The sequence below is a fragment of the Echinops telfairi genome, unplaced genomic scaffold, assembly GCF_000313985.2.
Source record: "Echinops telfairi isolate 266 unplaced genomic scaffold, ASM31398v2 ScPeMD7_7424;HRSCAF=8462, whole genome shotgun sequence".
In the NCBI taxonomy this organism is placed as follows: Eukaryota; Metazoa; Chordata; class Mammalia; order Afrosoricida; family Tenrecidae; genus Echinops; species Echinops telfairi.
Window position 1 is genome coordinate 81,602,603 of NW_022111324.1, and position 24,733 is coordinate 81,627,335.

At 37.3% G+C, this 24,733-nt stretch overlaps 1 protein-coding gene across 4 annotated transcripts in view; it reads left to right on the forward strand.

Annotated features, from left to right (window-relative positions):
- CDC42BPA (CDC42 binding protein kinase alpha) overlaps window positions 1-24,733 on the forward strand; it is a 303,883-nt gene that overhangs the window by 253,816 nt on the left and 25,334 nt on the right. For all 4 annotated transcript variants that reach the window (XM_045297994.1, XM_030887740.2, XM_004699965.3 and 1 more), the window contains 8 exons: window positions 2,145-2,250; window positions 6,876-7,012; window positions 7,669-7,808; window positions 10,154-10,235; window positions 13,846-14,062; window positions 14,897-14,959; window positions 17,336-17,929; window positions 20,421-20,518. In XM_045297994.1, the coding sequence (XP_045153929.1) occupies window positions 2,145-2,250; window positions 6,876-7,012; window positions 7,669-7,808; window positions 10,154-10,235; window positions 13,846-14,062; window positions 14,897-14,959; window positions 17,336-17,929; window positions 20,421-20,518 (1,437 nt within the window). The remainder of the gene's footprint in view (window positions 1-2,144; window positions 2,251-6,875; window positions 7,013-7,668; window positions 7,809-10,153; window positions 10,236-13,845; window positions 14,063-14,896; window positions 14,960-17,335; window positions 17,930-20,420; window positions 20,519-24,733) is intronic.

The window sequence follows — 24,733 nt, forward strand, 5'->3', positions numbered from 1 at the left end:
GGAGAGCAAATGTTTTGAGAATGATGAGGGTAACAAAAGTACAAATGTGCTTTATACAATTGACGTATGTATGGACGGTGATAAGAGTTGTATGAGCCAGTCTCTTTCCGGCATTTGAGATGTCGAAGCGAGGACGTAGTGGGTCCTCCGGTGCAAAGTTCCAGATTTCCCTGGGTCTTCTGGTCGGAGCAATGATCAACCATGCTGACAACACGGGAGCCAAAAAATCTATATATCATCTCTGTGAAGGGGATCAAAGGTCGGCTGAACAGACTGCTGGATGTCGGCCTGAGTGATATGGTGATGGCCACAGTCCAGAAAGGCAAACCCAAGGTCAGAAAGAGGTACATCCTGCAGTAGTGATACGACAACGAAAGTCCTGTCAGAGAAAAGATGGTCTGTTTGTTTATTTTGAAGATAGTGCGGGGTCATAGTAAACAATAAAGGCGAGATGGAAGGTTCGGCCATCACAGGACCCGTTGCCAAAGGAGTGTGCCGACTTGTGGCCCCAGATTGCTTCCAATGCTAGCAGCATTGCGGGATTTTGCCATCTATTTTTTCAAACTACCAACCACCCTATTAAAAATTATTCACACCCCAAAAAATAAAAGAGTTGTATGAGCCCCTAATAAAAAGATCTTTTTAAAATGTGTTACAGTATATGCATTTTCAAAAGCCTGCTTTTGATAAGCTTCTAAGATTATAGCGAGATCGATTTTGTATACTTCACACTTAATATGCTCTCCTGCCCCTATTCATGAAAATTATATGGATTATAGCGAGATCGATTTTGTATACTTCACACTTAATATGCTCTCCTGCCCCTATTCATGAAAATTCTGTTGAATGAAAAAAAACAAAAACAGTGTGACAAAAAAGGCATGTTTTGTGATAGACAGGGGACTGGTTTTGCCACCACGACTATGCACCTGCTCGTGCAGCCATCTCAGTGTGTCAGTGTTTGGCAAAAAACAGCATGCCTCTCTTTCTCTATGTACCTTACTCACCTAACCTCACTCCTTGTGACCACTTTTTGTTTCTGTGAATGAAGAGGGACATGAAAAGAGCGATTTGATGACATAGAAGAGGGGAAGAAAAAAACAAGGGAGGTGCTGTCAGCCATCCAAACAGATGAGTCTGAGAAATGTTTCCAAGAATGGAACCGCAGATTCAACAAATGTATTAAGTTTAAGGGAGAATACTTTGAAGGTGATAAGGTTGTTTTATAAAAAAATTTAAATACATTGCTTTGAAAAAAAAATCCAGGTTTTTTTGGGGGGCACCCTCTCACAGACTATCTCTCCAATCCACACAGCTACCCTACTCAGCAAGATGTTAATTTTGTAGAGTAATTAAAACAGACAGGCCATAAATTTACCATACTTGTGTATAAGCCGATTTTTTTTTCAGTACATTTTTAATGCAGTTTTGTGGTGAAATTAGGTGCCTTGGCTGATATTGGGGTCGGCTTATACTCGAGTATATATGGTAGTTCTATTCAGGTGTCAAACTGAAAATAATGACATTTTGCAAAAGCCTCTAAATTGTATATGAGAATCAAGCCTCCCTGCTTTCACTAAGAATTTGTAAGCTGCCATCTGTCTCTGGAATGATATGTGTGTATTTTAATCTGTACAATTACAATATTGCCTGTTTCCATGGAAAAAAACAGATTTGCGAATCATATTCTTTAGCCTTGGTTCCAGAAAAATGAAATGCATGATTTACAGTAGAGAGAAAAACTTTACATTTCTCTTGGTTCTTTCTAAGAAGGTAGAAAACCATATTAACGTTATATTGTTGTATATGCATAAATATACCAGATTTTATTTAATGCTTTGCAAAAGAAAAATTTGTAAAGTCCTAAAGTCAAGAATTGTGAGCCTCCAAAATCTAAAGTTTGTTTTATATACTTTTTAAGTGACGTTCAAAAGAATTAATTAGCATTTAAATTCTTATATTATTTTTATAGTTTCATTTGGCATGGTATTTTCTAATAAAATTTTTGGAAAGCATAAATTAAAATATGTCAGAAATAAAATTTATCCTACACTAATTTAGAAAACATTTTGGTAGGAAATGTAGAGCAGGGGGACTCACATTATGGAACTTCTGTATTATTAATGTGTGTTTTTGTTTTGCAGCGCAAGACGCATCAGTTCTTTGTAAAATCTTTTACTGCCCCTACTAAATGTCATCAGTGTACCTCATTGATGGTGGGTGTGATCAGACAAGGCTGCTCATGTGAAGGTAAGAGCAACCTGGACAGAAATGTGAATTTGTATTCCTGTAGTAGCTTAATTTTCTTTAACAGGTATATAAATTTTTGTTTGTCGTCCCTTATCATTTGATTTTCTTGGGATAATAGGGATAGAAATAATAAATTGAGCACCTGCTAGCATCTGCTGAAAACTGGGGAATGGTCATTAGACAGATCATCATATGTTCCAGGGAGATACATTTATGCTGCATTCTCTTTCATTATTTAAGTGAATTCTTGATTCTGAAAAATAGCACTAACCTACTTATATGACAGGAAAAATGAAAGGTTATCCTTGAAAAATGTTCCATTTAACCTTATTCAATTTATTATAGAATTTATTATTGAAAAGACAATAGCACAGTATCTGTTCAGTAGTATTAAATGTCTCTACTATGCTTAAAAAAATTATTTTATCCCTAATATTAGTAGCAATGTCTACCTACTCATTAATTGATTTGCCTGTCTCCTGTTGTGGCTTGCCTGCTTCTGGCCTCAGAGATACGGTAGTAGATGAGAGAAGATACAGGTCCCGCCTCGATCAGTTTGTATTCTGAGAGAGGAAGGGGAAAGAATCATAGGTCATTTGAGTAAAAAACAGAATATTTGTTTGGGTGCTTCTTTATTATTTATAGGATTTCTGAAATAAAAAGTATTTAAATTATGGTTATATATATTATTTGTGTAAGTTTTAGAAATACACTTTTTTAATCTAACAAGATCTGCATTATATGTGAGTATTCATATTGCACAAGACACTAGAGTATCTTTTAAGAATGACAAAGATACTTGTGAATACAAATTTTAATATGAGTTTTCATTTCCTAACTCTCACATTCTTAAGGTTAGAAGAGTCCTGAGAATACAGTTAATCACCATCAGTGCATTTGTTGTTTTCCTGCATATAGTTATAGTTAGCCAATCTTTGAATGCTTTGCGTAAGGGGAACAATTCATAGTATATTAAGGCAATACATTCTATATTTGCTTGCCTGGATTTGGAAGCAGTGGGAGTGGTTAGAGTTGAAAAGTAGAGATTTGAAAGTTATGAGTGTACAAAGTCATAAATATGCATAACATTATCCAGAAGGGGCATGTGAATGAAAAGAAGACAAGTACAAGAACAGAGCCCTGGAAAGCATATTTAAGAGGAAGGCAAGAAGATAGCAAAGTAATTCTAGTAGGATTGACTAGAAAGTTATAACTGAAGCTAAAGAAATACAGTGTGCATTTAGTTTTCAATACTTAGGTAATTTGAAACTTAGCCCCTGCTTATTAAATGTTTGTAAATATCATTTAAAAAAATCTTATCTGAAAGAGGCTAGCTACCTGGCTTTACGTCCCCTGCCATGGTTTATTTCTTAGAATCATTTGCAATTCCACAGTAGGACTTTCTGAGAACTTCTCAGACTTCCTTCCAAAGTTTTAAATAATAATTCTCATTCACCTAACTCTCAAGTGGTATCTATGAGTTTATTTTCGTTATACTTTTGTTTTAGGATCTCAAGCTCACCAAGTGAGTATCAAACAACTGATGCATATGACAGTATTATTAATAGATGTGCACACTTTGAACCTGGTTGCCTGGGGTTAAAATTAAGCACTGCCATCCCTTAGTTCTGTGTCATATGTAACATGGGGATAATAATTGTACTTCCCTTGAGTTGTTAAAGGACAATTGAAAGTACAAAATAAAGTTAGCTATTACTGCCTGATCGATAGCTTAAGAGTAGAAGCAGCACTCAGGAAATCAAACAATACAGTGCATTGGGCAAATCTGCGCAAGACCTCTTTGATGCGTTGAAGAGAGAAATTGTTACTTTGAGGTCTAAGGGGAGCCTTAGCACAGTGGTATTTATAAAATACAACAAAGGCTGAGCATAGTTGAATGCTTCTCCTTAACTTTGTAATGTAGGCGTAAAGGTTTTGAAGAAAAGATAGGTACAATTGGGATCATGATAGTAGAGGGGAGAGCAAGCATTTAAAAGTTTAGGAAAGTTGTATATTTCATCATTGCTACCCTGAAACCTGGCTGCTGCCATCATTTTCAAAGCATTCTCTTTCCACTAGAGCCCTTGATATCAGCTCCTCATTTTTCCCCCTCCCGCCCCTGCCTGCCCTCCTCCATGAACCCTTGATAAGTTATAGATTATTATTTTCATATCTTATATCGTCCTGTCACCCTTCACTCACTTTTCTGTGGCTCGTCCCCCTGTAGGGTGGTTATATGTTGATCCTTATGATCGATTCCCCCTTTCTCCCCGCAACCTTCCCCCAATCCTCCTGGTATGTCTATTCTCATTGTTGGACCTGAGGGGTTTATCTATCCTGGATTCCCCATGTTGCGGGCTCTTATCTGTAGCAGTGTACATGTTCTGGTCTACTCTGATTTGTAAGGTAGAATTGAGGCCATGATAGTTGGGGGAAGGGAGCATTAAAGAACTAGAGAATAGTTGAGTGTTTCATTGGTGCTATACTGCACCTTGACTGGTTCATCTCTTCCTTGTGACCCAAAAAGGAAGATTTTTGATAGAATGGATTGGCACAGTGGCTGCCACAATGGGCTCAAACACAGCATCGATTGTGAGGATGGCTCAGAACCAGGCAGGGTTTTGTTCTGTTGTGCACAAGGTCTCTGTGAATCAGAATGGACTCGACAGCACCTAGCAACAGTTTAAATATATGTGATAATATTAATGACTACTAAAATTTATCCTTAATTTATGCTGTTTTAATCACGGAACAGTTTCAATCACCAAATCAGGAATATCCAAATGAGTCATACCAGAATTTCTCGCTTATAGTATCATCAATATAAATCTAACGCCTGTTGTGTTCTTTAGGATCCCTGATGGCGTAGTGGGCTGTTTGTTGGGCTACTAACTACAAGATCGGCAGTTTGAACCCACTAAGCTGCTCCTGGGGATACAGTTAAGGCTTTCTGCTCCCATAAAAATGTACCCCCTTGAAAACCCAAAAGAGGAATTCTGCCCTGTCCTATAGGGGCTCTTTGAGTTTGTGGCAGTGGGTTTGGATTTATTGTGTACCTATCATAATAATATATTCAAGGAATTTAGAGAAGTTATATATTTTTAAATCGTTTATACAATTCTTTTTTGAGGTGCTATAATCATATAATTGTTCTTTTTGAAAACGAGATAAATCACAGTTTTTATATTTCAAACTATTTTTTTATTAACAAACTATTTTAGTGGGGGCTCTTATAGCTCTTGTAACAATCCATACATCTTATATGTAATTTACTTGCTTTATAGAAAGCTACAGTATCCTTATTTAATTACTTTCAAGAAGTCCAATGTGGATTTCTATTTAGAGAGACAATAAAGAAAAGTCTATAATCAAGGTGGCAAAACTCACTTGCCACATTTGGTTTAAAGTTCAGTGTAATTAATAGAGTGCTAATACAGTTTACTATATCTTTTTAGTGGACATGTATTAATGAGGAATTTTCTTCATTCTTCCAGCAAACACTAAATATCTGTTCCTTGGGAAACACTGGGCTAGTCATAGAGGGATGAAGATTTCTGCCAAATGTGGAAGATAGAAAGGCCATTTTACCCCTGCCATAGCACCAACATGTTCATGGTCTATGAAGGAAACTGCTTAAATAGGCAAATAATTTCAATATAGCACAATTTGTTTTTAAAAAAATTTCATTTACAAAGAAGTGGCTTCACAAATCAAGGAAGGCTTCAGGGAAGAAAAATGTTTGACCTGAATTTTGGAGGTTAAATGGAAGTTAGGCGGGCAAATAGAGGGGCTATCTGAAGTACTGTGCAGTAGCATATAGGCAAGAAACGGAATGGCAGACTCACACTTGTAAATCATTTTATATAATAGTATATTCTCTACAGAAAGGGAAAGCCTCATAGGTGAAATTATGAGAGAAGCCAGAGGCTTATTCAATAATAAGAAGCAAAGGTTTTTATCCTGGGGGCACAGTGAGGAAAAATTATTGCTGAGAAAAAAGAAAAAGACTAACAGAGTTAAATTTAGAAAGTTCATTCTGATCACATATGGAGAATAGATTATAGAATGAAACGATTTGGGAGGCTAGTCCAAGTAAGAAAGTAAAACCAAACTAAGGTTTAAAATCTTCACGGCGGGCTCATTTCTCCCACAGTGGGGTGGTAGGTTCAAACTACTGGTGTTGCAGTTAGCAACCAGTCACAAAACCAACCAGGGTTCCTGACTCGCTAGATTTGAAGAAAAGTTTCTGGGTCAAACACCATTGGAGTGGGATGAAAAGTTGAAGAGTTCGAACTCTGGGAACTACTTGTTGAGGGGTTCGAAGTATACATCAGCTGTTTTCTTCATAAAACTTGATGGTTTTTTTATATATGTTCTCTCATCTTGACCATTTATGTTAACAGTAACCAATATTATTACAGAAAGGAAATTTTGCCATTTCTCATTGAAGTTCTTATTGCCAAGGCAATGGATCAGCTATTTCCTCGGACGATGGAGAGTTCCTTTAGAATAAAACAGAACTGTTCATCTCACATAGCACCTTGTGTGTAGTGGATGTGCAGGAAGTATCTTTTGGTAAAAATAAATTCCTCTTGAACATTGTTTGTTTTTCTTCCCTCCAAAAGTGTGTGGATTCTCATGTCATATAACTTGTGTAAACAAAGCTCCAACTGCTTGCCCAGTTCCTCCTGAACAGACCAAGGGGCCGCTGGGCATCGATCCACAGAAAGGAATAGGAACAGCGTACGAAGGTCATGTCAGGGTGAGTATATTAGGTCGTTTAGATTCGTCTTTAACGGCTTGGGAATCAATTCAACTTAAACCCAGTCATTCTCTGAACATAATTTTTGGCAGAAAATTAAATGAGTAGATCTCACCTAATCCTTTTACTTCATCAAGAATCATAAGTTGAAAATAAAAAGCTAGCTTTTGCTTAGAAATAAATTCCAAAACTTTTACCAACTTTTCTGTATGGTTTCTGTTATGTGCTGAACAAATGTTCAATTCTCCATGAAGGACTCTTTGGCAGATGGTCTTGCCAGATAGGTTGTGAAGATATGGTTATGAAGTATGAGAGATTACCAAGACATTATCTTACTGACTGCCATGAATAGTACTGAAAGCAGGACCCAGATTTCCATCTTACTACCAAGTTTGACGTTTATGCTACTTAGAAAGAAAGTCGTGAATGTTATTTTAATGAATTACTGATATTCTCACATTTTTCACATTGTTGATGATATTTGTATTCCATCTGCTACTTTACCAACCAAAGTGACAAGCTTATACTATATTTGCGTTATCATTAGGTGTTCATCATACAATTACATATGTAACCGAAGGAGCTCTTAGTGAAAATTGATTTGAGTTTTGTTTGTTTGTTTGTTTTCTTGCCTGTCTGCATACTACTAAACTAAGACGCCTAAACCAGCTGGAGTGAAGAAAGGATGGCAAAGAGCATTGGCTGTGGTTTGTGACTTCAAACTGTTTCTGTATGACATTGCTGAAGGAAAAGCATCTCAGCCCAGTGTTATAATCAGTCAAGTGATTGACATGAGGTAGGCTTGCAGCGGTGAAAATAGTTACATCATTGCCACATGAGCGTATAAAGTTTCTGATTGTCTTTTAATAATATTTCCATGTTTAATTTATTGTTCATTACTTTTATAATTTACTAATGTTGGGCTATAGTAATATAATTAATAGTAGAAAGTAAGGTATAATGGATTTTGTGTCTTGTAGCTAGGGACGGACTAGGAAAAAGAGACTGGTGTTTCAGTTCAAAAGAGCAGGTTAGAGTTGCTGGGGTTATGGTAACCCAGTGTTTGATATTTATATCATCACCTAAAAATGTAGAGTATCATTCCAGTGTGAGGAAAAGCAATAAAAATCTCAGAATCAAACCAGCTCTTAGAATATACAATGAAATCCATAAACATCCATGTAAACACATCTCTTGAGAGAAAAGCAATGTGCTTTTCTTTCTGCCTCTGAAATCTCTGAATGCCTTAGTCTCATTTTACAGGTGTTCCTCCTGTTCTTTGGGGGTCTCTCCTTTTTCTCTTCTCAACTCCAGGCACACTCTGCATGCTCTCATTTGCTGCCATAACTGAAGCCATAGTTTCTATCGTGATGATTCCCAAACATATGTCCAGTCAGCTCTATCTCCTGTCCACAAGACCAAGATTTCCAGCTATGTCTCCCACTATGTTTTACTCCAACATCACAGACATATTATCCTCCCCACAAACAAACAATATATTCAGGGCTGGTTGTTGTGTTGTTGGGTGAAGAAGTATATGCAAGCAATATTAAAGAAAATTTAATAGAATATGTTATGGGACTAAATATAGAAAGATAGAAAAAGGAATGAAAAAATAAGATACCCGTATTAAGACCAAAGGGGTGATGGAACCAATAACCAAATTAAGGAAATCACAAGGAATAAATTATTGAAGAGGAAATCTATTTTATGTCTTGAGGACATTTACAACTTTTTTTTTTTTTTTACGAAGACTATGGGGTCTCCTGGAGGCTCTGAGGCACTATCCAGGTTCAAATCTGTTTTAGGTGTTCATTTATTTACCTTGTGACTTTAAGCCACTTGCTATTTTTAGCTCTTTGCACTGTTAAATTACTCTTGATAAATTACATTGGGCACTGCTAGTGAGCTTGTAAAATGGTAAAATAGTTTGGCAGTTCCTTGAAAATACAGAATTACCATGTGACTCAGCAATTTCTTTACTACACATATGTCCAATAGAATTGAAATCAGGAATGCAAACAGACACTTGTACACCATTGTTCATTGCAATATTATTTATAATGCCCAAGAATGACAACAGCCTGTATGTTCATTAGCAAATAAATGAACAAGATGCATAAATGATACATGCATACAATGCCATAAGAAGAAATCATTCCTGATACGTGCTGTGTATAATATGAATGAACCTTGAAAATATGCTGAGTGAAATAAGTCAGTCACAAAAGGATAAGTTGGGTGTGGTCCCACTTATATGGAATACTTGGACGAGGCAAGCATATAAAGACTTGTGTTTATCAGGGTTACCAGGGCAAGCAAGAGGAAGGGGAAAGGGGACTGAGCTGTTAAGCAAGGTTGATGGGAAATTTGAAAACAGACAAAGCTGATGGTTGAACAACATAATAAATGTCACTGAGCTACATAGTAAGAATGTTGAAATGGCAACTATTTTGTTGCTTATATATCTCACAGTAAAGAGATTACTTTGGGTAGTATCATTTATAATGATGGAAAAAATCAAAAGATTTTTTGAAGTTCAATTTGTCCATTTTATACAATTTTGAGGATTACGCCTCATGAATTATTTTAATACCTAACACCATACACAAATACCCACATACACTGACTTTGTGTTTAGTAAAATTTTATTGTTCAAGATGTACAGCTGTTTGGGCCTGTTCGTGCATCTTCACCAGCATTTTCGCCCTTGGTGTTTCTGTTATAAAATACCTGAGGTCTGTGTTTTGAAACCTGCTAGCAAAAGCCCTTTACTAAGTAGTCCCTGGAGGGCTGCCCCGGCAAGGGTACCTTACATTTTCAGTCTCTCAGAGACAACAACTGAGGTTATAAGCATACACTTAAGAACTTGCTTACTAAGCTTGTCATAGGTGGTTTTGTCACGTAGGATCAGGTTAGTGCGCTTGTCCTGCATTTTACTTTTAGATGACGTCATTTTGGCCTTGCTCCAAATTTGTTCCCTGGGTCTCTGTCTTCCTTGGCTGACTTTCTAGCATCTTTCTTGTCCTTGGGCAGTATCTCAAAGCACAAAGAGGAGATACTGTAGCCATAGCCTTGCTAAAATGTCTGGCAAAGAGGAATCTATATAATGACTTTTTTAATGTGTCAATTTTTCTTCAGGGATGAAGAATTTTCTGTTAGTTCTGTCTTGGCTTCTGATGTTATTCATGCAAGTCGAAAAGATATACCCTGCATATTTAGAGTAAGTGTATAAATTGATCTCTGAATATGTTTTAATGAGTGTGTGTTTGCCTTTCCATCTAACTCATAAACCTACTCAGATAGTACCGAATCGCATATTTCTCTGTATTCCCCATACCTTCCAATATGTAAAACTATAAAGCGGCTTCAAAAAGTCCATGGAAAAATTCCATTATGTAAGTGAAAGATCTATCGAAGCTTGAATATATGGTTTCTAAAATAAGTTTCTGCATATATAATACTTTTGTGTCATTATACTGTTTTCCAGCAAATGTTACTGCAATGAAATATTAAGGGAGTTTTTAATATTAATGTGTATTCCAAGTACCTATTTCTTGTAAAAGAACATTCAAAAACACAGTGGCTTAAACCAGCAATGATTTGATGTGTTTTGCATTTCTGTCCATTGGTTGAACCGTTCTTACAGTGTCAGCTGGGGCCACTAATAAGGCTGCTCCAGGCCGTGATGCCAGAGGGCGGATGGGGTGTCTCATCTCAGCTTTATATGGCTGGCCTCCAAAGAGCTAAAGAGATACCAGACTGGTATTATATTCCTTCTGCATGCTTTTGAGGAAAGCAAGATATGAAATCAGCCCTGATTTAAAGGGAGAGAAAAAATACTCCCAACTCTTGATAAAATTCCAATGCCATCCACTCGATTTTGACTCAGAGTGACCCTACAGGACAGAGTAGAGAGAACTTGCTCCTTAGGGTTTCCAAGGCTTTAAATCTCTTGTTTGCACTTTTTGTTCTGAATTAGATGAAGGTTTACAGAGCAGATCATAATTTTACACTCAACAATTCATATACATTCTGATTCAACTCATCCCTTGCATCCACTTAGTGTACCATCACTTATTCCAGTTAAGAAACAGTACCCTTCCTTGACTGTGTCTAACTGTCACATCACTAAGAATTCTGGCCCAGCAAGCTTATACAAAAGCAACTCTCTGCGTATTTGTCTATGCATTTGTGTATAAGGAAGGCGAGACAAAGACAGTAGTTAGTATACGCTCTGTCCTCTTTGGAAAAAGAAACCCATCTATATGGATATGTGACTATTTGTTCTCTCAGGGATCCTATTGAGGCACACTTACTTATTACTGATTGACATAGTGGGATTTTATTGTCACTGATATTTGCTTCACTTTTAATAAGGAATCCATATACATACACGTACACACATAAAGGTAAGTAAAAAAATACTGCTATGAAATCTTTAGTAAACAAAAGTACCAATTTGCGAAGCTATTGTTTCTTAATATTTCCTTTACTCACTGCCACTGAGTCGATTCTGACTCAGTGACCCTGCAGAACAGGGTAAAACTGCCCCCTTGAGTTCCCAAGACTCTTCATGGGAGCAGAAAGTCTCACCTTTTTCTCAGAGTGGCTGCTGTGTTTGAACTGCTGACCCTACAGTTAGCAGCCCAACGCATAAAGACTGCTGAAGGTGATACTTTTCGTCTGTTTAACCCTTCCTGAAGAATTTTGGAAGAATTCCTGAAGAATTTTGTCCTGCTCAATTTATACCACATCTAAATGGCAATTTTGGCATCTTTGAGGAATTTGGACTGTGTTCTTGTTGATTGTCTTTAGAGTTGGGGGGACAAAAAAAAGTCTCAAGAGGCATGACCCAAGGTTAATGGAGTAAGGTTTCCCAACATATTCTCATAGGATAACCCTGCTATCCTCAAAGAATGGACAAATGCATTGTTTTAATGGAAAGGAAGGGAGCCAGGTGGCATAGTAGTTATATGTTGGGTCAGCGGTTCAAAACCACCAGCTACTCTGAGGGAGAAAGATGAGGCTATCTATTCCTGTAAAGAGTTACAGTCTCAGAAACTCACAGAGGCATTTACAACTTGTCGTGTAGGGTTATTCTGAGTCAGAATGGAGTTGATGGCAGTGAGTTTTGGGGTTTGAATGCAAAAAAAATTTCTGCATGCAACTTCCCTGGCTTTTTTCTCACTAATACAGTTGTCTTAAAACTTCTTTCTAATAAGTCTTTGTGATTGTTTTGTGTTCTTAGGAAAACATCCCTCAAGATTATTCCTTTGGAATCTCAAAAATAGTTACCATAACCTGTGCTGACTTCTATGCCTTATATTAAATTGACTCAGCAGATCCTTCCTCCCACCCAAGCCACTGTTTTGATTGTACCTTTTCAGAAAGCACCCTAATAAGACTAGAGGGAAATGTCTTCATGAAAGAGCTTGTCTGCAACCATCCACTGGTCTCAGAGACATAATTAACCATATGGCTGGTTTGCAGTAAACCTATGCATGTATGAACCGGGACCCTTGTAGCAATGCTTTCTGGGGTGTGTGTGTGTGTGTGTGTGTGTGTGTGTGTGTAAAATCTGTTCTGAGTGGTGAGTGCTGTTTGCATAATAATAAATCTTCATTTGCATATTAACTCAAATGTTACAATCTCCTGTAATAATTATATGTTATTGTCATAAAGTAAAATGTATTTCTGAACATTTATGACTCTTTAAAAACAAATTGAAAGACGATGTAGTATAGTGGTCAAGAGTTTGGATACTTACTTCAGCACTAGCTATGCACTATGAAGAAGTTTTCTCATATATAAAATAGAGATATGACAAGAATACTTTCTCATCATGAAAACATCATAAGGTTAAATGAATTAGTACTTGTAAAGTGATTCGTATTAGTTCCCAGTGCTTAGTTGTTAGTAAATGTCAATTTTCAAAACAGTTGGTGTAATGCATTCATGTGTTTATTTTGAGGGCCCATATTGGCACACTGGTTAAATGCTTAGCTGCTAACCAAAACTGATAGTTAGCGCCAGCACCTCCTCAGGAGAAAGAGGTGAGAGAATACTTTCATAAAGAGTCATTCACTCACTGGAGCACTGGTGGTGTGGTTACACGTTGGCCTGCTATCCACTTGGCTGGCAGTTTGAAACCATCAGCAGCTCCACTGGAGAAAGACTGGGTTGTCCACTCCCATAAAAAAGTGATAACTTCAGAAACCCTTAGGGGGTCGCTTTAAGTCCGCATTGACTAGATGGCAGTGAGTTTGTTGTGGGATTGGCCACATAGTTTAAAAATTTTTTTAGAAGAGTCACTCACTCACTGCCATCGAATGATGATTCTAACAGGGTAGAACTGCCGCTGTGGGTTTCTGAGACTAACTCTTACTGGGGTAGAAATCCCATCTCTCAGCTGTTCTACTCTGTTTTATAGGGTGGCCATGACTTAGAATCAGCTCAAGGGCAATAGGTTTAATGCATCTTTAAAACTTTATTGTGAATTGGATGAAGCTTTACAGAACAGATCAGGTTTCCATCCAACAATTTATAATACATTTTGTGTCATCTCATTGAAAGGTTAGTATTCTGGCATTTTATAGCAAGGTGAGTAAAAATGATACTAATATTTAAATGGTATCTGCTACCTTTGCTTCGTCTTGAATTCTAATACTAAAACTAGTTATTCTTCCGATTAGGAATAACTAAACTGTTAAAGGTATCATTTAATGAATGCTCATATTATTGATGAATAGTAAGCAAACTAGCTTAGATATAAAATGAACATAAAAGGGATGTGTTTTCTGATGTCATGACTATTGGTTAAATGATTCTAGGTCACAGCTTCCCAGTTCTCTGCATCTGATAACAAGTGTTCAATCCTGATGCTGGCAGACAGTGAAAATGAGAAGAGCAAGTGGGTAGGAGTACTGAGTGAATTGCACAAGATTTTGAAGAAAAACAAATTCAGAGACCGCTCAGTCTATGTTCCCAAAGAGGCTTATGACAGTACTCTACCCCTCATTAAAACAACCCAGGCAGCTGCAATCATAGGTATGCATTTACATTTATCACATTCTCTTAATTGTGTACTAATCTTTCTGTGACCACAGACTGTCTTTTATCTAAGAATCCCCAATACTCATTGTAATATATGGTATATTACAGATGCTTGCTAAATGTTTACGGAATGAATGAGACGTACACTAGAACTTCACTTTTCAGTTAACAAAAATAAGCACACTTTGCAAATGTTTGTTCTGAAGAGGCCATAGTACCAAAGGTTATCTAATAACTGATCTATTTTCTGCCTGTGTGACTTAGAACAAGGTACTTAATTTCATATAGCCTAAGTCTCATGTGAAATGTAGATACGCCTATCAATTACCTTGCTCAAGTTGTTGATAAGTATAAATAAAATAAGCTATGTTAAACATATGAAATACCCTTAAGAAATGGTAGTTTTCATGCCTGCAGCTGTAAATTTTGGTCACATTCTCATATATACATCAAACTCTTTTGTTACTTTCTAATAAATTCTGAAAAGTTTAATGAGTAGTATTCAAATCTATTTGTCTTTCACAATTTCTCCTCACAAAACAAGAAATGGAACTGGACCCCTAATTCATAGAACAAGCATTCCATTATTTTTCTAAGTACTAATATAGGTTAGGTTCCTAGTGATTGTTCTATTAAAATTGATCAGTGATAATATATGCCACTGTATTATAAAAAGAAATTTATTGTGTAAATTACTGTTATTTTTAAATCCTTCATTCTCTTTAATTTACTTTACGCCAATTTAATTTACTAATAAGTTATATCTGGTTTATTTCAACTTTATGTAATGTTGCCTAATAATAATTGGGTTTTTTATGTCTTATATAGATCATGAAAGAATAGCTTTGGGAAATGAAGAAGGACTGTTTGTTGTGCATGTCACCAAAGATGGTAAGAGAAAACTTGACTCCTCTGCAGTAACTTTAAACCAAATGCTCTTTCATGTTTTGTTGTTATTTTTAATTTTAATAAATCATTTTACTGGGGGCTCTTAACAACTCTTATAACAGTCCATACATCAATTGTATCAAGCACATTTGTACTTATGTTGCCATCATCATTTCCAAAACATTTTCTTCTTACTTGAGCCCTTGATATCAGCTCCTCTTTTTTCCCCTCCCTCCCCCACCCTTCCACCCTTGTGATCCCTTCATAATTTATAAATTATTTTTATTTTCATATTTTACACCATCCACTGTCTCCCTTCACGCATGTTTCTGTTGTTCATCCCCCTGTTGTTCATCACCCATGTTTCTGTTGTTCATCCCCCAAATGCTGTTTTAAGTTGCCAGAATTTTATTTTCTTTAGCTGAAAATTTCCTAATCTAATTTAATGTGGTTTTATATCAAATAATCATTTTTAATTTTCATAGTCTCCCTGAATTTTTTAAAAATCTTTTTATTTATTTATTTATTTTTAAGCATTTTATTAGGGGCTCATACAACTGTTATCCCAATCCATACACACATCAATTGTGTAAAGCGCATTTGTACATCGTTTCTCAAAACATTTTCTCTCCATTTAAACCCCCGACATTAGGTCCTCATTTTTCCCCTCCCTCCCTGCTCCCCCCTCCCCCATGAGCCCTTGATAGTTTATAAATGGGTATTTTGTCATATCTTGCCCTGTCCGACGTCTCCCTTCATCCACCTTTCGGTTGTCTGTCCCCCAGGGAGGAGGTCACACACAGTTCCATGTAATCGGTTCCTCTTTCCTACCCATTCTCCCTTTACCCTCCCTGTTTCACCACTCACACCACTGGTCCTATAGGGCTCATCCGTCCTGGATTCCCTGTATTTTCCGTTCCTATCAGTACCAGTGTACCTCCTCTGGTCTAGCCAGACTTGCAAGATCGAATTCGAGTCATGGTAGTGGGAGCGGGGAGGAAACCTTTAGGAACTAGAGGAAAGTTGTATTTCTCATCATTGTTACATCGCACCCTGACTGGCTCATCTCCTCCCTGAGACCCCTCTGCAAGGGGATCTCCAGTGGCCTACTAACGGGCTTTGGATCTCCACTCCGCACTCCCCCATCATTCACTATGGTAAAGTTTTTGTTCTGATGATGCCTTACACCTGATCCCTTCGACACCTCGTGATTACATAGGCTGGTGTGCTTCTTCCATGTGGGCTTTGTTGCTTCTGAGCTTGATGGCCGCTTGATTACCTTCAAGCCTTTAAGACCCCAGACGCTATACTTTTTGATAGCCGAGTCTCCCTGAATTTTAAAACCTGAAGTGGTTTCTCTTTCTTGGGTCATTTTATGTAATAGCTCTATATGCACTCAGATTGCATTCCTAAAGAAAACACAACTTGATTTTTCCAGTATTCAATTAATACAAAAGAAGCACTGGCGGTCTAGTGGATTTTATATTGGGCTGCTAACCAAAAGGTTAGCAGTTCAAACGCACCAGCCTCTCCACAGGAGAAAGATGAGTCTTTCTGCCCCTGTAAAGATTTATAGCTAAAGAAAACCACAGGAACACTTCAGTTCTATCCTGTAGGGTCAGTTCTATCCTGTAAGTCAGAATTGAGTTGATAGCAGTGAGTTTGGGGTTTGTTATTTATTTGTTTGTTAGTACTGTAAGAAATATTATCCTTGAAAATGTGCTTGTTTTTGCCCACACTTTAACAAAACAGCCATTAAATACTGAGTGAAATAAGGAACTGATTAAGTTCAGTCCTTCAACTTTAATCATAGGAAAGCAATGCATTGAAAATAGTTTGTTATCCATTTCAGTAACTTTACTGTCTTCCCTAGAAATTAATGCTAACAAAAAGATTTTTCTTAAAGATTTGTCATGCTTTATCAGACAAGAATTTTTTGCTTTGACTGCCTAAAATCTCAGTGTTAAATTGGATTCTTTGCTATTGTGATTGCTTTCTATCTTATCATAGGTTGAATTATCTTCCCTTTTTACTCTCTGGAGCCCTGGTGGCCCAGTAGGGTAAGTGCTGAACTGCGCAAGGCCCAGTCGGCAGGTTTAACCCCCATTGGCTCTGAAGGAGGAAGATGAGGGTGTCTGCTCCTAAACACCCAACCTAAAGAGCTGTTCTGTCATGCAGGGTTGCTGTGACTGAGAAATGACACCATAGCAGTGCATGTGTGGTTTTAGGGGTTTTCTTTGTTTGTTTCTGTGCAGTTTATACTCTTACTCTTCTGTGTATCTGTGTCTTCAGCATGTTGACATATTATTTTGTGAATCATTGGGAGGGTTATTGTTAATAAAATATTTTTATTTGATTTATTATTATTTCTTTGTGTAGAAATTATTAGAGTGGGCGACAATAAGAAGATTCATCAGATTGAACTCATTCCCAATGAGCAACTTGTTGCTGTGATCTCAGGACGAAATCGTCATGTACGACTTTTTCCTATGTCGGCTTTGGATGGGCGTGAGACTGATTTTTACAAGCTAGTAGAAACTAAAGGGTGTCAAACCATAACTTCTGGAAAAGTGCGCCACGGAGCTCTTACATGCCTGTGTGTGGCTATGAAAAGGCAGGTCCTCTGTTATGAACTATTGCAGAGCAAGACTCGTCACAGAAAATTCAAAGAAATTCAAGTCCCATATAATGTCCAGTGGATGGCAATCTTCAGTGAACAGCTCTGCGTGGGATACCAGTCAGGATTTCTAAGATATCCCTTAAATGGAGAAGGAAGCCCATTCAGTATGCTCCATTCAAATGACCACACACTGTCATTTATTGCACATCAACCAATGGATGCTATCTGCGCAGTTGCGATCTCCAGTAAAGAATATCTGCTGTGTTTTAGCAGCATTGGGGTATACACAGACTGCCAGGGGCGAAGATCAAGACAACAGGAGTTGATGTGGCCGGCAAACCCTTCCTCTTGCTGTAAGCCTGTTATTTTTGCTTGTCGAAGCTATCTCTTTCTCTCTCCTTTCACTTAATCTTTTAAATGTAGTCGTTGTTCATACCAGGTTTTTGTTTTGTTTTGTTTTTAAGTCATCCGTAAGGTTTTTCCTAAGCATTCCTCATGTTACTTATATAATCATAATGTAGTGAGGCCTAGACCAACAGGTTAACATGCACTACTCTTCTGTAGAACAGTTTACTTAGATGAATGCTTAACCCATTATGTATTTTGAAATAACCTAGTTATTCTAGGTTATTCTAGAGTACAGTGCTTGTATTCATTAATATCTCATAGGACTTATTCTGGGAAAAGTAGGTACTAAGTGAATGATATAATCAGTTATGTAAAGGTAAAATGTTACTCATCTTACATTTTATATAGACAAGGAGAAATTTTTAATTGCTTGTTTCACACTTTCAAGAAATATTCAGATAAACTGTTGAATATTTATTATGTGCCAAGGATCCCTTGGTGATGATGTCGGGTAAATGTTTGACTGCTAACCACAAGGTCAGGGATACCAACCCACCAGCCGCTCCATGGGAGAAAAATAAGACTATCTGCGACTGAAAAGATTTGCAGTCTCTGAAACCCTCTGTAGGGTTACTATGAGTTAGAATTGACTTGAGAGTAAGGGATATGTTGTGCCATTCACTGTATGAGGCACAACGAAGAACAAAATGGCATCATCTTGCCTTCGCAGAACATACACTGCATTAGAGAAGATTTATGATAAAATAAGTAGATACAGTAAAGTGTAAATGCTACAGAGCTCAGTGGAAACCAAGAGGAAAATAATCCAAAATGTTTTGTGTTTAATGAAAGAAACTTGAACATATTTAACTGCTGGAGGGAAAGAAACACTAGGGAACTCCTAGGGAAAGACTGACTGTATGGTGATATAGGAAATGGAGTAAGATCCCCACGAAGGCCGGGGAAGATAGAACCCAGAACACTTGCAGAAAGATGACTTGGGGAAGAAGGAATGGAGGAGGATCGGTTATGCGGACAGTCCAGGTACAAGTTTGGTGGAAGAGAGTTTTGGAGAGCAATCAATACATGCTTATTATAGAAAACTTAGAAAATCTAAATTAAAATAAAAATTTAAATATACCGACTTCTACCCACTCTAACTATTTTAATGTACTAATTTTAAACTATAATTCATGTTTATATTTTAAGAAATATATACTCTTAATAATGGCATCATATGTATAATGAATGCTGTGTAGTGTAACACAGTCAAACAATTTGAAGTATTATTTTATGTAGACATCTAATGTAGATTAAAACAGGAGTCCTGTGATCACATGGTTGGAAGTTACAAACCACCAGCAGCAGCTCCTCGGGAGAAAGACTGGGCTGTCTATGCCCCTAAACAGCTACAGTCTCAGAAACCCACAGGGCTCGATGTGAGTCAGCATTGGCTTGATGGCAGGGAGTTTGGAGTTAATGTCGATTAAAAGGGAGCCCAAGTGGTATCGTGAGTTACACATTGGGCTATAAACTGTAAGGTCAGCAGCATGAACCCACCAGCCGCTCTGCAGAAGAAAACTGTGGCCGTCTGCTCCTATAACGATTTGGAGCCTGGGAAACCCAGAGGCAGTTCTGCTTTATCCCGGAGGGTCAGTGTGAGTCGGAATTGATTCAATGGCAGCTTTGTTTTTGGTTTTTAATGTGGATTAAAGGGTGCCCTGGTGATGCTCTCAGTAAAGCATCAGACTGCTAACCACAAAGTTGGCTGTTTAAATACACCAGATGTATCAGGAGAGGTGGATAAGGCATCATGGCCCCTAAAGATTTATAGCCTTAAAAAATATATATATATTTGCAGTCTCAAAAACCCTGTTTGCAGTCACTACGAGCCAGAATTGACTAGGTATCAGTGGGGTTTGTTTGTTTGTTTTGGTAATGTAGAATAAGAGTTGAAATAGATTGCTTGTATGAATAGTGCTGCCAATAATTTAATTTGTGATCTCAGTTTAGATAAATAATATAACCTCTATTTGCTTATGGTACCCTTTATTGATATTCATTCTTTATTTCAACAACTATATATTGAGCTCTACCTATGCATCCAACTGTGCTAGGTATATTATGTTATATTCATAAGAGACTAGAACATTTACCTAAAGATTGTTCTGCTTTATAAATGTAATAAGATTCCTTTGAAAATGGAATGAAATTCCTTTAGAAAACTAGTGTGGAACAAAGAACTATTAAACTCTTAATATTAACAGAAACATTATGTATTATAATGGCTATATGATCTGATCCCTAGTATGTCAATTCTTCATTCATGATTTATACTCTGTCCACTTCAAAAATATTTTGATATGCTGCTGTGATTGATACCAATTGAATTTTGGTGAGCTTCACCTTTGTGATTATTTAACACTGAGGTTTTTTTTAATGTTTTAGATTTAATAAACTGATCACAAGGTCGTGTTCCTCTTTCCCTTCTCCCAGGTTACAATGCACCGTATCTCTCAGTATATAGTGAAAATGCAGTTGATATCTTTGATGTGAACTCCATGGAATGGATCCAGACTCTCCCTCTCAAAAAGGTAATAATAACAGTAAGATACAGCTCAATTAACTCAGGAATGTAAGTGGTGAAAACATTAATATGACTAGCTATTTTTTGATAATTTAACATTTTTTGGCATATGATTCAGTCATTCTGGACTCAGAAAAGATAAAAATAGTCATAAAAACAAAAAACTATTATAATATATATTATTTAATAAACATTTTAATATTATATTTCTAAAATATAATTGGTATTGTAGCAAAACAACTAGACTATATCCTACAGCCTAAACTGGCAATGTTAGCTTCCATTTCGAGTTTAAGGAGCTCTGAAGGAGTATATTGTTGTTGTACTTATAGGTGCTTTTCACACTTATGCCCTTTTTAGCCCTATGAAGACAACTGTCATAGGCCAGAAAAGTGAATGAACTTAAAACTAAAGTTGTGTTTAAGTGTCATGATTTAAAAATAAAGTTTTCACATATTCCTAATAAAACATAATACAGGTATTGTCCTTTAAGGTTTCCTTACATTTTCATTATGTACAGAGAATTTTTATAGCACAGAACTGCTGTTTTGCAAGATGAAGAGTAATAGTTTCATGCAGACATGTGTATTATCTGTAGCATGTATCATTAGTTGAAGGATCAAGTTGAAAGAAAGTATCCACAATCACATTTCAAATATTTACCCGCTTTGAAACACTGTAGAATCTGAAAACAGCTCTTGGAAATACTTCAAATAAAGCAGTTAAAATATGCTCCTCCAGTATGAAAATTTGGGCTGTATAATTAATTATTTGTTTTATTTTTCTTATACAATATTGGGACTGTATATGTGAAAGAAGACAGCACTTACAGGATAGCATAACTTGTAAATTACTCACTTGTGAACTCATCTACTAACTTAAAAACCAGAACATTACCCATATCACTGAATCTACCCATTTAGATCAAATCAGAGATTGCAGCCTCAGTATGGATTGTAACTCAAGTAAAGAACACAAAAACCCTCAAAACTGGACCAACAGACAACATCATGATAAATAGAAGATTGAAATTGTCAAGGATTTTATTTTACTTGGATCCACAACCAGTACTCATGGAAGCAACAGTCAAGAATTCAATGTATTACATCGGGCAAGTCTACTACACAAGACCTCTCTAAAGGATTAACTAGCATTTTGAGGACTAAGGTGGCCCTGACCCAAGTTAATGGTATTTTCAGTCACCTCATGTTAAAGTTGGAAAGTGAATAAGAAAGACTGCGCTCCCGCTCTCCCCTGATTAAAAAAAAGAAAGACTAATGTTGAGTCTGTTAATTTGCATTACGGTACTGGTAAAGAACATCGAATGTACCACGAACTGCCGAAAGAACAAACAAACCTGGGTTGGAGGAAGTACAACCAGAATGCTGCTTAGAAGGGAGGATGGTGACACTATGTCTCACATACTGGACACATTTTCAGGGAATATAGTCCCTAGAAAGCGACATCATGCTTGGTAAAATGGAGGAGGGCCAGTCCAAAAGAGGAAAACCCTCAACAAGATGGATTGACACCGTGGCTGGAATGATAGGCTCCAGCATAACAATTGTGAGGATGGCACAGAACCAAACATTGTTTCTTTTTGTTGTACATAAGAATAAATCACATTATATGTCACAACCAACTGGATTAGACAACAGCACCGCCGCCACCGGTGTACTGTCTCCCTTTTTCCATACCTCTACCTCTGCGGAGAGAAAATCACTCTCCTAAATCCTGGGCTTAACATCCCCTTTCTTTTCTTAAAATACAGATACTTTACATATTTAAAAATTCTTAAAACAGTGTATTGTATAGTTTTATTTGGTTTGGGTCTTTATAAAATTGTTACGTTGTATGTTTTTTGAGTGATGTTCCTCATTTATGATGTTTCTGATATTACTACGTCTATATTAATACATTGTACTATAATAGTTCACTACCATGAAACACTCTTGGGGAAATACATTTCAATCCATTTTCTGATAGAGACACTTGAATTCTTTCCTAGTTTATGCTATTATGCTATTTCTGCATATATCTTCTACATGTCTTTAGCAGAAGATATATTTCTCTCTTTGCTACACATTCCTATTAACAAACTGATGGCAGCCATAGCCCTGGAGCTGGTGGAGCCCCATGGAGATCCATGCCAATGCTGAGATGCTTCCACAGCCACTGGATCCACAAGATTATCCACCAACTGGCCTGTGATCTTCCTGAATTTGGTATCATTGCAGGTGTTGCATGAGTCTGAAGAGGAATTTATAGACAGACATCGGACATATGGGCTAATATTGGGCTTATGGACTTGATCAGGACTGGGCTTGGATGTTTTCTCAATATTCAATTACTCTTTAATATAAACGTTCTCGCACACACATGAGTTTTGTCTCTGGATTTGTTTTTTAGTCAACCTGGGCTAGCACATTATGGTACCAGGAGTGGAGTAGTAGAGAAACACATCAAAAAGATGGAGAGTGGATGCTTGTTTGACCTGTCTCATATTAGCTTTTCTTCTTTGGCTAGCCAGAGGTCAGATATGGTTACACTGTTTACTCAAATGTTTTCTGGAACGAAAAAGGGAAGTTTTGATTCCTAGAAGTTGTTTTTGGCTGTTCCTGTCTAAAATGGTGAAAATGAATGTGATAAATGTGAATCTTGAACTCAGCACGAAATCCACCCCTTGAACTTCTCTGAGACCATGCGGCTTAGTGAAAATGACAAAAGGTCAAAATGGCGACAGGAGGCCCCACCCTGCCTTGATTAGGTCAGAGGCCTAAAGCCATATTCGTATCAATGGAATAGTCTAGAAAGGATTAAGATAGGGTAGATATGGGAACTTGACTGTTTTAAGATTGAGTTTAGGATCTGGCTATACTAGGTTTATATTGTTTTTTTCTGCCTATTATTGATATAATGATTGACAGAAATGATTATTGGGAAATATAAATAGAGTTTGTAAGCTCACTCTTTCAGCCATCAATTTTAATCTTTAAATGGGTGTAGGGCACTCCTGCAAAGAAGGCTCTGAAAAAATAAAGCCCACCCAGTGATTTGAGGTACTCAGGACATTTGCATTAGAAGAGTCTTCCTTAGGGGACTGTCAACAGACTGAAGAAAAAAGAAACTCTTTTGAATTTAATTTTGAACTAGTGGCTTGTGCCTAAAGCTGGCAAAAATTGAGCCATGAAGTTGACAGGAGATTATGTGAAGGAACTCTCCTTTCTCGGACTGAATGTTAAAGGGAGCCAGCAGGCAGCCTGAAATGCTTGCTAGGTGGCCACCTGAATCCACTTGTTGAGTGGAAGTGGGAAAAACGCAGCAGTAAAGACGGGTTGAGTCTGGCCACTGACACCCATGGACCTGGTTCACAGGGACTAGAAGAGAATATGAGAGAGGGTTGACTGGTCTGAAATTCATGACCTAGCACAAGGGGGCTAGGGTTTTGAGAATTTGTGATGGGCCCATGGTCTAAAGGCGAGGCAGCCAATGGGCAGCCTATACTGAGTTGACCAGAACCCTGATGAGGCAGTCTACACTGAGTTGACCAGAACCTGATCAGATGAAGAAAAGATGTTTGAGCCTGTGAATCGGTGCATATTGCTGATGACATGGACAACCTGTCCTGATTTGACTTTGCTTATGGATGCAGACTCACGAGGTTCCAACTGGAATGAAGATTCTTCACATTGAAGATAACTGATTGTCTCTTCAGAGCACTGGGTTGATGTAAGTGGGCAGTATAGAAATTGGATACCCACAATGGAAAGGATAAAGGCATGAAGGGGCTAGCTTACAAATTTACATAGGTGAGGGAATGTGGTCATAGGATTAAGGTGTAGGGGTTCACTTAACTGCAATTGTTAGGCACAGACTATTATTGTTTTGTTCACTTATAAAATATTTAAATGAGACTGACATTTTGAGTGATAGGCATTTTAGTTGTATCCTGTTAGGTACAGATTTTATTATTGTTTTGTTTAAAAATTATGCATGCCTAAAGAGTTGTGTAAACGTGTCAAGTTGACAAGGGGTGGTCTGTGGTACTTAGATAATCTCCTGTCAACTTGAGGGTATTAATAGTGAAGAGGTGGAGTTTAACCTGTAAGTCAGGTCACAGCTTGATGACCTCATTTGGAAGCACAGAGATACTAGCTCACTGGAGACCGGACCGATTCTCTCTACCTTCCTTTTCCTGCTGAGGAGACACCCTAAGGAGCTG